Source organism: Megalobrama amblycephala, linkage group LG24, assembly GCF_018812025.1.
Source record: "Megalobrama amblycephala isolate DHTTF-2021 linkage group LG24, ASM1881202v1, whole genome shotgun sequence".
In the NCBI taxonomy this organism is placed as follows: Eukaryota; Metazoa; Chordata; class Actinopteri; order Cypriniformes; family Xenocyprididae; genus Megalobrama; species Megalobrama amblycephala.
Window position 1 is genome coordinate 28,206,676 of NC_063067.1, and position 17,487 is coordinate 28,224,162.

At 38.5% G+C, this 17,487-nt stretch overlaps 1 protein-coding gene across 14 annotated transcripts in view; it reads right to left on the reverse strand.

Annotated features, from left to right (window-relative positions):
- Positions 1 to 4,248: 4,248 nt before the first annotated feature.
- LOC125259754 (hemicentin-1-like) overlaps positions 4,249 to 17,487 on the reverse strand; it is an 85,109-nt gene continuing 71,870 nt past the window's right edge. For 4 of the 14 annotated variants that reach the window (XM_048177661.1, XM_048177658.1, XM_048177669.1 and 1 more), the window contains 4 exons: positions 12,894 to 12,947; positions 12,597 to 12,665; positions 5,126 to 5,173; positions 4,249 to 4,766 (listed from right to left, as the gene is read on the reverse strand). In XM_048177661.1, the coding sequence (XP_048033618.1) occupies positions 4,759 to 4,766; positions 5,126 to 5,173; positions 12,597 to 12,665; positions 12,894 to 12,947 (179 nt within the window). In that variant the 3' untranslated portion in view covers positions 4,249 to 4,758. Of the gene's footprint in view, positions 4,767 to 5,125; positions 5,174 to 12,596; positions 12,666 to 12,804; positions 17,411 to 17,487 lie in introns of those variants that run through there. The other 10 variants (XM_048177667.1, XM_048177665.1, XM_048177662.1 and 7 more) reach the window with 6 other exon arrangements.

The window sequence follows — 17,487 nt, forward strand, 5'->3', positions numbered from 1 at the left end:
CTTGACTTGCGAGTTGCTTCTTTTTCAGCAATTGCAGGTGTTTTCAAAAAACATTTTTGCATTGATAAAGAAGATCAACATGTCTGTTTTAATAACTGCATTAAAGTGGTTTAAACAGCTGTTTTTTTTTGTTTTTTTTTTTTGTTTTTTCCTGTAATTGCTGACTTAAGGAATGGAAATGTTATTGAGAAGCATAAAACTCAACCAGTGTGAAAAAACAAATTGTTGTAACACCATTGCATGCAGGCTCAAATGACACCCCTAAACAAGCAATCTGAAGTTCTAAAATGTTCTTTGCCTTCTGGACCTTTTTCATCTCTACATCAGTGAAATTGCATATATCAGGCCCCATTCCCATGGTGATGTGGTCGCTTCAGTAGGCTGCTCAGACTTAAACACTTGGCTAGCCTCCACACATGTGTTGCTCAAGAAGTGCACTTCACAGACAACTTCAGCTTGTTTTGGGAGCGAAGAACTCTTTTCAAAGCGAACAGGTTTCATCCAAACAACTCTTGACTTGAATGAGACTTGAATGCTCATTTCCAACCTTCTCTACAGTATCACTCATCCACCTTTGACAGCTTTAAACAACAACAGCTACAGAACATTTGGCACCACCAACAAGCAGTTGACCCCACTGTCACAATCACCCCTCCGCCCAGTTGTCACTACTATAAGAAATCTGCCAGAAGAAAGTAATGGTATGCATGGGCTTCTAACCAAGCTCAGCAAGTACTGCACATCAGGATCTTCTCCCTCTCCCACCACACGTACAGGGGTCCCTGTAATCTTCACCAGGTTGTAGATATTTCAGTGTCCCTAGATTTAATAAGAAGAGAGGTGGAGTTGCCTGTATGTCCTGCAATTCTTTGTGCTGTCAACATATTTCTCTGGGAGATTTTTAAACATTTGAATACCTTGCTGTGCATCTGAGGAGTGAACTCTCAGTTATTTTACTAGTTCTCTATCATCCTGTGTGAGTGCCAGAGTGCTGGATACTCTGATGTACTGTGTTTTCAATTCATACTGGCAGCCTGAGAGCGCTCTATGCACATTTAGTCCACAAATGGCACTAGTGATGAACAGGCATATCATGTGACGTTCCAGGAAATAACAGAGGCGAGATCGCTATAACATGCAGATAGACACTTTTGAAGACAATAAACACACTAGTCTCAGCCTTAGACGACACACCCATGAACCGTTGGCTGAACGTCTGATGCATATGGCACACTTAACTGGAAACACTTCAGGATGACTCAAGAAGTCATTATCTGGTTGGTTGAATTCTACAGGATTTCTGGGAGATGTGTGTATCTTTTTTTAATGGTCCACCTGGAAACAAATGCCATGATGCCAAACCCTCTTGTGGAAGACGAACGCTATCGTATTTACAACTGTTACAATGAGCGCTTACCAGGATCAACTAAACGCTGGATTTTCAAATGTATGTGAAGTTCGTGGCTCCATTGTTGCAGTAAACTTGCACAGCACTCTTGAATGACAATTTATTAGATGCACACCGGTCTTTTATTGTAGGGACATCACCTTCACATTTTCACGCCCCTAAACATGATGTGGAACAAAACGAACCACGATTGGTTGTGTTACATGTCAGTCAAATGTCCACTCGGGTGGTTCTTGGTCAATGAAAACTGCAATAGAGTCCAGACCTTCTGCCGTCAGTATGAAGGTCTATGCGAGACTACAAACACGAGACTTGGCATGAAGAACACAGATAAACCATATATTGTCCATGTTGGGTATTTTCATAATAATAGAATATATTTATAATGCAATGCAAATCGACAACTTTTATCATTGTGTAGAATACCATAAAAAATATATTATCTGTCTGATGTTTTGATCCAAAACCATATCAGACACAAAAGGATATTTAAAACACTCAAATTGAAATCTCATAAATTGTGTATTGATGGTGTGCTAAGCTAACATGCTAGCACCTGCCACCTAGCTGAGCAAATATGTTATTTTTATGAATAATTTTGAATAGTAAAAGCTCACTGAAATGTTTCTTTTTTTCTTTTTTCAAGAAGAGCATTTGATAAGTTTCACACTCAAAGAAGGTGAAGTGAGAAGTTTGATTAAAGAAATGAGGGATTAAATCTGCATGGATAGAAAGTTGATAGTAATTATAATAGAGATAAAAGAAAAGAATAATTAGAGCCATAACCAGGCTTGAGAGGTGTGAATGTGTGCAGGGAAGACTAAAACTGAATTGGGCAATTTGCTCCACAAAACAATAGAGACAATACAGAATGGATGCTTAGAAGATGGCAATAACTATCAATAAGCATTTTAGAATATTCTCAAAATAAAATCACGTGACTTGAAAAACATTTAATAAAACTCAGAGTTTTAGAATTGTTATCCTCAGATTTGAAATATAACATGGTCAGGCATGTGGCTTTAGCTGCAGTGCTTTTCTAGATTGCAACAAGGCTAACTTCAATTTATTTTCATAAAGATATTTAATAAAAATACATTTCTAATAACTTTACAAAACATTTAAGCTATTTATAACTATTTTTTCATTATGACAATAATTAATTTTGACTTTACAGTAAACTGCAAATCTGCTTTTAAAATGAGACCATACTTATGCTTTTAGTGCAAAAGGCTTCATGAACTGTATCTGTTTTAGTTTAGGTATGCCATTTCTTGGGATTTTTTCAAAAGCGGGGGTTCATGCTAACAGGTTAAAGCCCCAATATAGAAATAGTACAATCATCATAAAATTAAAGGTGCAATAAGGTGCAATCCAAAAACCACTAGGCCAGTGTTATATATTTTGTTCACTTGAGTACTTACAATATCCCAAATGTTTCCAACTATTTGTAAATCATGAGAAAATTGCAATTTTAACCAAGGATCTGGGACACGTGAGGAGTCGCCTGTCAACTGTGTCATATCTGAGTTACCCTTGGTTTACGGTTTTATTTTGTAAAAACCATGGAAACACCAAATACGCTTCAATATATTACATGTTTTAATGGGCAAGGGAACAACTGTTTGGTTACATTTATAGACAGAAAACTAATTGTTGTTATATAGCTCAAAACGTTTAGTCTTATTGTTTAAATCTAATTTTCTTGATTTTTTTTGCAAGTACCATGCTTTACCATGCCTCAGAGAAAGACACTATTTTGTCAAGTAGCTAACATAGCATAATCAGATGCAGCTTTATTTTTAGTAACAGTAATACAGAACTTTCTCCATCATACAATACGTTTTAAAATTAATTGCATGCCATTTATCAACACAAGCCATCCAGCATTTAATATGATATTCTAAAATCGATCTAGCTTACATCAGTGTGTCTCAAACAAGTGTCTCACAGCAGCCGCCAAGCGAACGCTAATTTGATAAACAGAGCTGTGTTACCTCATACTCATGACTGGAATAGCGGAAGTGGCGCCGGCGACTGTGGCATAATAAAAGTTCCGCTGCTCGTGAGGCATGTGTTGCGCAATCGCTCCAGCAACCTCGTTCAGCTCCTACCACATTCGGTCCTGCTCTGCTTCATACTACAGTAACGTTAATAATCACATCCATGAACATACTTCCCGAGTCCTATCCCTATTCTTTTGCACCATCCATTGAGGTGAAGACCACATGTCCCAAGATTCTGCTCTCAAACTTGGCATCATCAAGCTACACCTTTGTTTTGAATAGGCCTCTAGCGACCTCTAGCAGACATAATTCTTACATACTACACCTTTAAGCAACTGGGAATACAATGTTACACTGGGTGCCTACACTTCCAGGCATTACGTCATTTTTTGTTGTGTTCCTCAAGGCTCAATTTTAGGTCCTCTATTATTTATCTTAAATGCTTCCTATAGCTGTTGTACAGTACAATATTTCATTTCACCAGTATGCAGATGACACTCAACTCTATCTTTCACTTGCACCAAATGCCCACAAATCAATTTAGACACTACTGGACTGCATAGAGAACATAAAATTGTGGATGTCCCAGAATTTTCTAAAGCTAAACAAAGATGAGACAGATGTACTTTTTTATTAGTAATGACATCTATTGCTCCACATCTTGACTCTCTATCAATAAAAAACATTAGGAATCATGTTTGACAGTGACCTCAGTTTAAAAAAAAAAAATGTATATATATATATATATATATATATATATATATATATATATATATATGTCTAGTATATTATATATAGTCTTACATGTTTATTTGAAAGTAAATAATCTAGAACACACAAAACACAAACAAAAACAATATCTCAAATAAAATATGTGTAAATTATATTTTTTTTTAAAGGGGGCACTCATACAGAAGAAAAAAATATATATTTTGTTAAATATGAAAATAAATTACAACAGCAAAATAATACATCCAGTTGATGTATTACAATCATTTTCTTTTCCCTATGGTGTCATGTTGTAATATTTGTATTTGCAAGTAACAAAAGAAACAGGTTACTTCTGATAATTGTAATTTCTTTCTAGGAGTCCATTATTCATCTCCTTCTACAATCAATGTCTTCATTTAAGGCAGTATGCTGTCTCCACAACACTGCAGTTCAATTCTACATTTTCTCAAGCTGCAAACAAGCTGGTTTTCCACCTTTAAAAGTATACAAAATTGCAGCTGCTAGTAGACAAAGTCCCATGCTAATGCAATTTTTTTAATATAAGCATGCCATGTAGATCCCTCAGTGCAAATATAGAAACTCCATCATGATGTTGATTGCTGACATAATGGTTCAGAGTCCTGGAGAGGCAGAAACATGACAATTAGTTCAAAATCTGTATCGCACTTGACATTGTTATTCTAGAGTCTGAAAATGTTAATCTCAGGTTTCGAGATTTCACTCTGTACATTTTTAAAACCTGGTTGGGACTTTTTATTTGCATATTTACAGGTGTAATAACAGTGATTATTATTTATGAGGTTACTATGTTTTTATGACTGCACGAGTATTTAATAAAGCATTGAGGCAGTTTATGATCCAGGGTTAAAAGATGTTAACTCAGGCTTAGTGTGAAACACTTTTAACACCAAGAGGTAAGACTTTTAAGACCAAGTAGTAAAAAGTACAAAACTCAATTTAAAAAGTGTAATTTAACTACCTTTAAATGATGTCAGGACAATAGCTTCTGCTGCTGGTGAGTCTTCATCTTTAAGAGAAAAATTGTGAGTCATTTGTGATAACTGATTTCTGAGATTGTGTAATTATTGCTCAGAAACATTATTATACTCCTTTATGTTATGTACACTCTTAAAATTAAGGTTCCCATTCAGTCAGTCACGTTTGACTTTATGTTGATACTGACATATCGGGGTCTCGCCTGGGAACCCAATCATCTTTAAGTGGTAACTAAATGAGTCAATGGATATTGGCTAGTGAGATTTGCATGCCAAGCCGCTCCTATCCAGACATACAGGCATATAAGACCGGCTTGCACTCACTCATTCATACTTTGCGTCGGAGCCGAGCGGTTGTATACAGCGATCAATCTTTTCCAGTCATCCTTCGACAGAAGCGGTTTCCTGATTGCAGTGAAATAGCAATTTTAATTGCTAAAAGAACTTGTTCCTGAGGAGATTTCTCCTGCCAGTGTGAGGGCGTATCCAGCGGTGATTTGCTTCCTGAAAGAGCAGTGCATAGTTAAGTGCGGCGTTTCACGCCTCAGCGCTTTGGTGCACAAGAGCAGATTTCCTAAAAGAGCAAGCACGGGCGACGAGCGTCTTTTTAAAGATGTCTTTCCGTCTGTGTGTTTTTGGATATGGTCATTTCCATGCTTCATCTTATAGCCACGATCATTGCCTCACATGTCTGGGCTGAGAGCTGCCACCTGGAGGAATCGTCCTTGTCTCCCACTCTGGCCACCTCTGCATTCCTGCAGGTCCATCAGGCAAAAGCTTTTAAAGAGCTGCACGAGGGTAGTTCTGAGCTGGGGTTGATGCAGGAACTGCACACAGTGACTGACTTTGCCCTCTGGGGTGCACAGTGCGTCCCCCTATGGTATCTACATCAGCTTATTTGTCAACCAGGCCCCCTGCAGAAAGCCAACGCACCCTGTCCAGGCAGCTGCTAAACCCTCGAAGCGTCCATCTAAGTGGCTCTGAGAGAGGTGGCCCAGAGATGGAGAGAGCTGGTCTGAACCAGGATGTGGTGATCACACCACTTCTTCCCGAAGTGGAGGACCGGGTGGAAAATCTTCATTTTCAGTATCGACATAACGTTAAATGCAACTGACTGAATGAGAATGTCTTGGTTACTAATGTAACCCTTGTTCTCTGAAAGAGGGAACGGAGACATTATGTCCCTCCTGCCAATATATCTCACTAGCCACTGGTATCTCCCAGGTGAGACCCCAATACAACAGTTACATCAGTAACCGAGATGTTCTTTATTGGCATTGATTGTTTCATGAAGAACTTTTAACATCAGTGGAACCTTTACACTGCACTAAAAGTTCTTTAAAATTCTTTATAGCAAATAAATATATATTAATAATAATAAATAATAATTATAGTACATTTTATTTAAAGTCACCTTTCAAAACACTCAAGGACACCGTACAGTTGAATGATAGTCATAAAACAAATCAAGACAATACAATAAAACAATAGCCATTTAACATAAGATATTTAAAATTGATCAGAGAAAGCTAATTCAAAAAGGCAAGTTTTAAGACATGATTTAAAAGTAGCCAGACAATCACTTTCTTGTAAAGATTGCGGAAGAGAATTCCAGAGACGAGGAGCAGCACAGCTGAATGCCCTGGACCCCATAGTGACTAAATGAACAGAGGGTACAACAAGAGAAACAGATAAAGAAGATCGAAGTGTATGCTTTCGGGGTGTAGACATGAAGCAATTCAGAAAGATATGTGGGTGCATGATTGTGAAGAGCTTTAAAAGTGAAGCAGAATCTTGTACTCTACCCTATATTTAACAGGAAGCCAATGTAGATGATAGAGGACAGGAGAGATATGCTCAATGGAAGAGGTTCTAGTAATTATACAGGCAGCTGGAGTTCTGGACCAACTGAAGTTTATGAAGGAGTTTATGAGGTAACCCAAACAGAAGAGAGTTACAATCTTCAATGCGTTAAGTGACTAGAGCATGTACAAGAATGGCTGTTGAATTGGATGTGAGAAATGGACGAAAGACTGCTGATGTTCCGTAGGTGGAAATATGCAGACCGAAGTAATATTGTTCTCATGCATTTCAAAAGACAAAGTACTATCAAGGACAACACCCAGACTCTTAACCTGAGAAGATGGAGAGATAGAATTATCAATGTAAAGAGAAAAGCTATTGAATTTTGACAAATTTGATTTAGAGCAAACAAGAAGAACCTCTGTTTTATAAGTATTCATCTTGAGAAAACTGTGTGAATAACCAGGATTTAATCTCCTCTAAACAATCTGAGAGAGAGGAAGACAGAAGAGTAGAATTTGGCTTGGATGATAAGTAGAACGGGGTGCTTGTCCGCATAGCAATGAAAACGAATGCCATATTTCCTGAAAATATAACCAAGAGGAAATAAGTAAATGATAAATAAAAGAGGGCCCAGAACAGAGCCTTGAGGAACACCAGTGGTAACAGATGAAGAGTATGACCTGAAATTTTTTAAGCTGGAGAAATTAAGTGGATCCGGAGAGATAAGATCTGAACCAGGTGAGAGGAACACCAGTGATACCTATAGAGGGTAATCTATCTAAAAGAACTTGATGGAAAAATGGTATCAAACACCACACTTAAATCAAGTAAGATAAGTATGGTTAAGAGTCCAGAATCAGCTGCCATCAGCAGATCATTAACAGCTTTTACCATGGCAGTCTCTGTACTATGCAATGGCCAAAAACCAGACTGGAATTTTTCAAACAGGCTACTTTTTAAGAGGTGAGCATGAACCTGAGATGCAACAACCTTTTCCAAGAAAGAAAAGGTAGATTGGAAATTGGCAGAAAGTTGGAAAAGTCATTAGGGTCAGCATCTGGTTTCTTGAGTCTTGGAGTTATGACAGCAACTTTAAAAGATGATGGAACAAACCACAGAAGTGAGAGAAGAATGTTTAATATCGATTACTATACCAGACAAAGTGGCTAAGCAGGCTTTAACCAAGTGACTAGGGAGTGGATCTAACTGACAGGTGGAAGACTTAGATTTCTATTTGTATTTGTATTTGTATTTTATTTATATAGCAACAATTTAATACAACGTTAGTTGTCCAAAGTGCTTCACAGTGGCAAAAAAAAAAAAAAAAAAGTATGAATAAAAACAAATAAAACAATATAAAACACACACATAACACACATTAAACATCACTCTCCATCATTAGAACTTGCATTCAGAGTTAAGCAAATGTGATTAACATAGCTTTAAAAACAGGTAGAGATTTGATGGATCTAATAGCGACTGGGAGATCGTTCCACAATTTAGGACTGGCTCCGAGAGAAGGCTCGATCACCTTTGTGTTTGTATTTTGTCTTAGTAACAGAAAGCAGATATTTGTTTTCAGATCACAATGATCTGGGCGGAGTATACACTGTCACCATCCTAGACAGGTAATTGGGCGCTAAATTGTGAATGGCCTTAAAAACAAGTACGAGAATCTTAAAAACAATTCGATAACGTACTGGCAACCACTTCAGTGAAATTAAAAGCGGAGTAACGGAGTCATGTTTTTTTTACAGACTTAATCATTCTCGCTGCTGCGTTCTGAATTTTCTGCAGACGCATTAGTGCTTTACCATCAACTCCAAAGTAGATGGAGTTGCAATAATCCATTCGAGAAAAAAACCATAGCTGAAATTGCCTTCTCAAAATCTGATAGTGTCTTTGCTAACAGACGTAGATTAAAAAAGCATGATCTGACAACTGAGTTTGTTTGAAAATCGGATTGTCGGATAAGACATAATTATCAACAGTTGGAAGTTCAAAACTATAAAATGAAAGAAGTCAGTCATGGTAAAGCAGATACGGCAGATCACATGCCATGTTATTTCGAAGAGTCAATTTTTGATGGATATTGTCAATTTTAGTTATAAAAAAGGTCATAAATTTGTTACACAAATCAGTAGAATATAGGTGGGAAGGAAGGGTATCAGGATTTTATGATTTAGTGGTTAAAAGAGCATTCTTGCAAGAGAGCATGTGATCTGCATACATATCTTTATGAACAGTAAGTCCAGTTTTAATGCACAGACATTCAGGTGTAAACCAAGGTGCAGAATGAGAAAAATATACAGTCCAGGTTTTTAGAGGTGCAAGTGTATCAAACACACTATGCAGTCCCTCATTATAATAGGAAACCAAGTCATCCGGAGTAGAAAAGACATCTCTCTTCAAGAAATTATTAAGTCCATCAGAATGAGCAAATTGATCAATATTCTTAACATTCCGAAAATGAGATGAAACGACCGATGTTGATTTTTTTCTACCATTAAGTTAACACTGAATGATATTAACCCTCTGGGGTCTGAGGATTTTCGGGGCCCTGGAGAAGTTTTGACATGCCCTGACATTTGTGATTTTTTCAGTTGTTCATAAACATTAATGGAAAAAAAAGTGTCATTACACTGTATTCAGCACAAACTAGGCTACCATAATATGTAAGGAACATGTATGTACATGTTTGTGTTTTTGAAGGAATAACGTTTATACATAGTTATTGAAAAATCAAAAAGATTAAGTCACTGAAATAAAGGCAAAAAATATATATTAAATCTGTGTTCACAAGACGTTCTGGGTATTGGAGGTTGTAGACTAGAGTTTTTGCTTCAAAATGATGTAAAAATATCCTGCCTACTCGTTCATATAAAATAATATATTGATTTAGTTTTTGTAAGACACTTTTTGTCAAGAAACACAATATGCGCGGAGGAGTGAATCATCGTGAATAATCCTGTAATTCACACCTGAGAAGACAAAAGAATCGCATAATGACCTGCATATCAATGAGCTCTTTCAGTCAGGTAGGCTGTGAAAAAACCCTCTGTGATCATGTCTTAAGCTCATCATGGTGTATATCAAACATACAGAAAAAACAGCAATACTGTGAAATATTATTACAATTTAAAATAATGGTATTCTATATACTTTAAAATATAATGTATTTCTGTGATGCAAAGCATCTGAACATTCATGTTACCTCTATGGCATTTCATATAGCCTTTTAGCTTAAAAGCATGCACATTTGGAGAAATATTGATGGATTCTCATAAATTTATGTCAATTTTATATACAGATGGAGTAATATTTATTTAATATTTATTGTCATCACTATGAGCACTGGATACTGTGTTTTCAATTCATACTTGCAGCCGGAGGGCGCTCTGTGCACATTTAGTCCACAAATTAATCTAAAGAACAGGACATTCCAGGAACTAACAGCATGTCTTCCAGAGGTCTCTAACCATTGCTTTAACATACAGATAAACACTTTTGAAGACAATAAATACATGACTGAGACAATGTATACATGTATTGCCTCAGAATTTGCATCTGAATAGCACTCGTTCTGTGGGTGTGACTGCATTAGCGGATAATGAGCTGATTCACGGATGTCTGACATGGCTCTTTTTTCATACAGATTACATAAACACAGAATTTTTGTTTTCGATTTGACTTACACAATTTAAAACCTGACATTTCAATGTTTCTTTAGACATAAGTCTATTTTTTTGTGATTAGTATTCACCAAGTTACAGTTCATTTTCTGAGAACTATCAGATTGGACTTTGTTCAGAGGGAGATGACAGATAATGCATCATGTTTGTTTTCTTTATTTTACAAAAAGAACAACATTTTGTGTACACAAATAAAAGAAGATATTCCACAGATTAAAATGGTGTATAACTCTTAATTGTATGTGCAACATTGACAAAAGTATTTTGAGTCTCTTTCACACTGGTAAGAAAAAAAACGTTGTGGTATCGACGGCGTGACCGGCGAACCCGAGGGAGTTAACTTGTGATCTGATATGGGCAAGTCCAATGCAAAACAGTTAGAAGGGGTTACACCAGAGCAGCAATTAAGGTCAAGAATGTGACCTTTACAGTGGGTTGGAAAATCAACAAATTGTTGTATTCCAAGACTATCAAGGCACGATATAAAATCTCTGGTGAGAATGTTAATGACATTATCCATGTGTATATTAAAATCGCCCAATATAATAACATTGTGAGATGTGGAACACTCTAAACTTAAAAATACAGAAAAAAAAATTGTATCGCTCCTGGGTGGACAATAAACAGCAGATACAACAGTAGGAACAGGCCGTTAATTTGTAAAACAGTGGACTCAAATGATTCATACAAAGGCACAGTTATGGGAGAGCTCTTTCACTTCTCAGTATAAAGTATAGCAAACCCTCCTCCTCGGCCAGAGGCTAGGGGGTTGACAGGTGTAAACAAAGCTGGGAGGAACGGTTTGATTAAGCTGCGAGAAATCATGGGGTTGTTGCCATGTTTCAGTCAAACAGTGGAAATCAAACTTCTTATCATTCAGGTGATCATAAATAAGAGGTCCTTTGTTTGTTAACGAGCGAATATCGAATACACCAAAAGTTAGATCATTCATACCGGATTTAGTACTACTTGTCCTGGCTATGTTGGCTAACACACTGTGGTCAACAGTCCATCTTGATTTCTTTGATGGATGCGAGGTGGATTACCAAAAATATTGTACTGGACCTGTGTCATCAAAGATATAATTCCGTCATGACCGGTGATGGATGTACTTCTGCCGAGGATAGTATATAATGTCCTGGTGAGATTGAAGGGTAAGTGGTGGTTCAGTGACACAAAATCACAATGATAAAAGTTCCGCCACGGTATATTGAAGTATCAATGTCACCGGATGGTAGAAGAAATAAAGTATAATCAACATAAGAAGTCAGCTGATCCACATTGTTGCAAACAAACACCGGGATAGCTCCTTGAGAAGGGAGCGATACCAGAAGCCGTGATCAAAAGCGTCAGACCAGTCAGGTACAACTTTAAAAGTTAATGAATAGTTGATGTTTTCTATTTGGGTAAAATTGTCCTCAGGTCCTTTTAGTTAAAAAGACCAGGAAAGGCAACAGTAATAAAACAACAAAAAAGAGAGCAGCGGCAGTTTGCGCAGCATTCACTCACAGAACTATTCAACAACCCATACATAGAACCGAATCGAAATCCACACAATCCACAAAAGGGAGGGCTACCCAACCAAGGACTGACACCACAAAATGACAGAGAGAGGAGACTCACTGTGCCAGATGACGAGAAGGACGTGGATAGGAATGGAGAGGGCTCGCAGACAATCAGTGTGACAGGATCGTGAAAAATACCAGGACAGTCGTCCAAAACTTTTTGTGTGAAGAAAGTAATCCAGAAAATAATCCAGACAATCAAGATCTGTTGACTTCCAGTAGAAACGTTTCCAAGAAACATATCCAAAAAACGTATCAGCAAACAATCAAACAGACAGACAGACAGACAGCACCAGCGTGAAACGGCAGCACAAGCGCGCCACTGCTCTGACACTGGAAGAGGAATATGATATGATAGATATGTGTAGATATACGTTTGTTAGATCTCTTACCTTTAATCACATCATCTTCAGGAAGAGCTGCAACATGATCAGTGAGCAATTCTTCTTTTTCCTCACATTCTGAATGGTATTAGAGAGTGTGGCAATTTATTTTAGTTCAAATCATAATTCTGGCTTGTAATGCAAGCAAATTCATGCAAAATGACAGAAAACTACATTGTTGAATTATATAATATTATCACAAAATATAAGACTCGGTATATGAAATACTACCATTTGTAAATGAGTAAATGAGTACATGATTGTATTTTTGATTGTAATGTCGGCCAAACACAGTAAAAGGCATACCTTCCATCTCTGTGGGACTGTTGTCCATGTACTGCTCCAAGGGTGAAGCAGTTTCTATAGAGTAATTAAAGATCCATATAAATGTAAATGCGTGCACACACACACGCACACACACACTGGGTTAACTATCGAAAGGGAACTCACTCTGCTTCAATGTCAGCTTCATGTGACACCGCGATATGTGCATGCACATGAGTAAGCAGCTCGCAGGCTCAGTCCTTGAGGGGACTTTTTGCATGCATTTTGAGCGCCTTTCTATGAGGACTTTCACTCTTGTCTGGCCCTTTTTTCCAGGAATAAAGCCAGCCATCTGTGTCTCGCAGTTCAGGACCTGCTGCGGCTTAGGAGAGTAGGAAACAAAAGTTGTGGGGATCATAGGTGGAGCTCGCGGATTGTTTCTCAGTCATTACCAGAAGTGTGAGCTGCCAGATGATGATGCATTATCTCTCTCATCATCTGATCCGGCAGCTACAATGCTCCTTGTGCTCTCAGCCCACTTGCTCAGCATATGACGAGTTTTTGGATGTTATCCCTGTTGATAAAAAACAGTATATACTGGTTAGGTATGTTTTGAAGCATGGCAGCTGGTTTGAGCTGGTTTATGCTGGTCCTAAGTTGGTCATGAGCTGGTTTAAGATGGTCCTAAACTGGTTATAAGCTGGTCCTGAGATGGAGCTAGTTGCTTAGGACCAACACTTGACCAGCTTAAACCAGCTGCCATGCTTCAAAACATACCTAACCAGCATAAGCTGTTTTTTTCAACAGGGACGTCAGGCATAGACATGCTGTGGAAACGTGAGAAGCCTGAGCCCCTTCGCGGTCGCCTAGATTAACGGTTCCTGTCGGGACATAACTATCAATCTCATACGTGCCTTTCTTTTCTCCCAGATCTTCACAATGAGGTGCAGAGATCTTAGAGCATGCCATATACTGCCCATACCCACCGCGCTCAGGTGATTTATGATGTTGTTGAGGGAATGCAGGAGCATGAGAAAGCGTTGATGCCTCCGATCAAAGAGACGTTGGCCAGCTATTTCACAATGGGCGTGGCATCCACGTTTAAGGCTTCGTCTCTGCCTACTAACGTCATCTCGCATCTTAATGCCAGAGCATATGCGGCAGTAGGTCAGGATGGCATGTTGATGCACACTTTGGCTGTGTTGCAAGCCTACCAGGCTGATCTGCTGAAGGACCTGGTTATGCCAGGAGGGGCTTTGAGGGGCCTCCACTCCTAGCTATGTTTGCCAAGTTGTTAGGCTCTCTCTAAGCCTCCATGGCTACTGTGGGGGGTCGTCTGGCCTCCTCTTGTTAGCAAGAGTTATATTTATTTAGGTTTCCACTCTCCACGGAGCGGAGGCCTTTTTGAGTTGAAGGCTCACTGTGAGCCTCCTTTCTAGACATCCTGAGTGTGGGGCATTGTTAGGCCTCCTCACGATTAGAGAGCAGTTATTTTGAAGGCATCCGCTTCAAGAGCTCGGCTATTATTTGCTAAGTCGCCGGGCTCTCTTTGAGCTTCCTTGGCTTATATGAGCGTTGTTAGGCCTCATATTATTATTTAGGCCTCCACCTGTGGAGCCTCGTGGGCCAGCTGTTAAGGCCTCCTCTTTCTAGGGCTGCTTTTTGGAAGTTTGAGTATTTTAGGCTCTCTGTGAGCCTTTTTGGAAGCTGGTCTGAGTATGAACATAGCTAGGCTTCCTCTGTTAGAGTCTTCCTTGAGGCCTCCATTCTTGAGAAGCTCCTGCCTATGGTTGTCACTGGTGCACCTAGGGATGAAGACTCTTTGAGTCTTTCACTTAGCTCAGCAAATAAGGCATTCATCCCTTCAGCATGGCAGCATGAGTATTCCATTCCCCATAGCGACCCCTAAGAGCGCAAGTTCCCTTTCGAAAGGGAACATCTCTAAGTATGCACGTAACCAAGGTTCCCTGAGAATAGGGAATGAGATGCTGCGTCCCTTTGCCATGATTCAGACATTCCTGCAAAGTCTCCTTCAGACAAGAAGTGGATGACGTCATTTTCAGGTGCCCTTTCATAGCACCTGTGGTGACGTCATAGACTGCCACCTGCCGATGTCAAGTTCATTGTTGTATTTAGACTTCAGACACTTAAAACACCTGGCATGCCAGAGGCATTCCCCCTAGCAACCCCCAGACATGTTCACAATTCCCTGCGGTCAAGTCCAAGTCAAGTCTCAAGTCTTTGAGGACCAAGTCAAGTCAAGTTCAAGTCAAGTCTCAAGTCTTTGAGGACCAAGTCAAGTCAAGTCCAAGTCAAGTCTCAAGTCTTTAGGGATCCAAGTCAAGTCTCAAGTCAAGTCTTTGTTCTATTTTTATCAATATATTTTTTTCAGCTAGTTGTTATAATATAAACAGTTTATTTAAATATCAAAACAGATTACTTTTACTTTAAAATGGTCTAATAAAGCACACAAAATACTACTTAAATAATTTCTATTACTTTCTAAATTTATACAAAATGATACTATTTAGAACCACCGCAAGGAAAAAAGTGCCGTGTATTTTGAGCTATATGAGTTGCGGTTGTTTGCTGTAGATCTCAAGCAATGCTGGAAAATGTAGTCTTCCAGTGAGCGCTGACGGTAACAATATCTATGTATAGACAAGCGTTACAGTAAACAAAACAATGAACAACATTTCCATTTGTGTGTCTCGATTGTGATAAGGTGATATAATAACGCACTGCGACTTAACAAACCGGCCTGTGGAAATAAGTCGGACAGACAGTGTCATAAAATGCACGTGGAAGTGCACGTTCAATCCAAATACAATTTAACATGGTAAATCTGGATATTATATGCATTATCAAATACTTGTGCAAAAATAAATTAAAAAAAAAAAAAAATGAAAAGGACATGTACTTCTTGAAAACGGACCACAAGCAAGCCTCTGCAGCTGTGCAAAACCGCAGCTTCCCTTCGGATTAATTAATTGCTTTTCAAATGAAATGACAAAGTTTATTGCAAGGTAAGGCTTGGTTATATTGTTATTATTTGTTGCTAATTTAACAAGTTTTCTAAGGGGTGATGAATTTGTGTACCTTCAAATGTGTCACGCGCTCAATTGCTTGGTGTGTTTAGAGATGATTTGTGATATTTGCTGCTGCAGCACATATTTGGGAATGAATGGATAGTAAAATGTGGTGTTTCGTGCCATCGTGTGGGGTAGTAAATAGAGAACATAATCTGGAATGTCACGCCAAAAGATTTGCATTTTTCACAAGTCTCTGTCTTCAAGTTCAACTCAAGTCTTGAGTCAAGTCTTGGGTTAGTAGTTCATGAGTCCAAGTCAAGTCACGAGTTAGTAGTTCATGAGTCCAAGTCAAGTTGCAAGTCGTTTATTTTTGTGACTTAAGTGCGACTTGAGTCCAAGTCGCAGACTCGAGTTTCCATCTCTGGCAACCCCTAGGGGACACAGCATCTTGTTCCCAATTTTAAAGAACCATGGTTACATGCATAACTTGAGACGTTTTCATGTTTTATGAGGGCTTTCCATAGACATAGGTTTTTTTACTATTCAAACTGTATATTTTATCCCTTAACTCAACCCACCACAGAAATCCTTCTGCATTTTTACATTTGAAAAAAAAAAAAAAAAAAAATATATATATATATATATATATATATATATATATATATATATACACTGTACAAACTGTACATTTGTAATGAGGATCCACTGTAGGCAAGTCGTGGATAACCCAAGTGCAGTTTTATTCCATTACAAGATCAAACAAAACATAACATAGACTTGACTTGGCTTGGCATTGCATGGCATGGCATGGCATGGCATGGCTTAAGCTTGGCAAACAAAGAACAGGAACAAACTGACCAAACAGTGGTACACGGAACAATGCTTAACAAAGAAAAATGACAAACATGAGGGCTTAAATACACAGGGACTAATGACAAGACACACCTGTGCACAATCAACCCAATGAACCATTGACAACACAGGACACATGACAAGGGAGCACATGGCAGGATCACATGAGGACAAGGGAATCACATGACATGGGATCACATGGCAAAACATAACAAACCTGGGGCACGTTCAAGCTCAAGTTCAAGGTTTCTGGGTTGAACGACATGTTTCCTGGAAACGGTGTGCAATGGTGTGCAACAGGGTTTGAGATACATTTTCTCTTGTTTGGTGGGTGTGTCAAAAATGTCAGCCCAATCAGCATCAACATGTATATAAACCACACGGTATTAAAGAGACAGCTTGCACAATTGGTACAAGTAAAGCTGTTTACAAATGTGTTCTCTTTTATTCAGGACGGCAAGGGCATTGACTGTAACATTGAACGTATTTTGCAGTATTCAACATGTATTTATACCGACTTCATCAGGATCCAAAAATTCTTCAAAAAGAACACAAAGAATGGCCTTCTCAGCTGCCATAGTTGCAACTTTTGCATCATCAGAACAGGGTGTGCAACGCACCACCGTTTCCATTTAAAAAAACGTTTTGCAACATTTGCCGGGGCAGAATGCAGCCCTGGCAAAGAAACAAGAAGCATGAACATAATGAAACATGAAACTTGAACATGAACACAAAACCAAACTATACCAGAC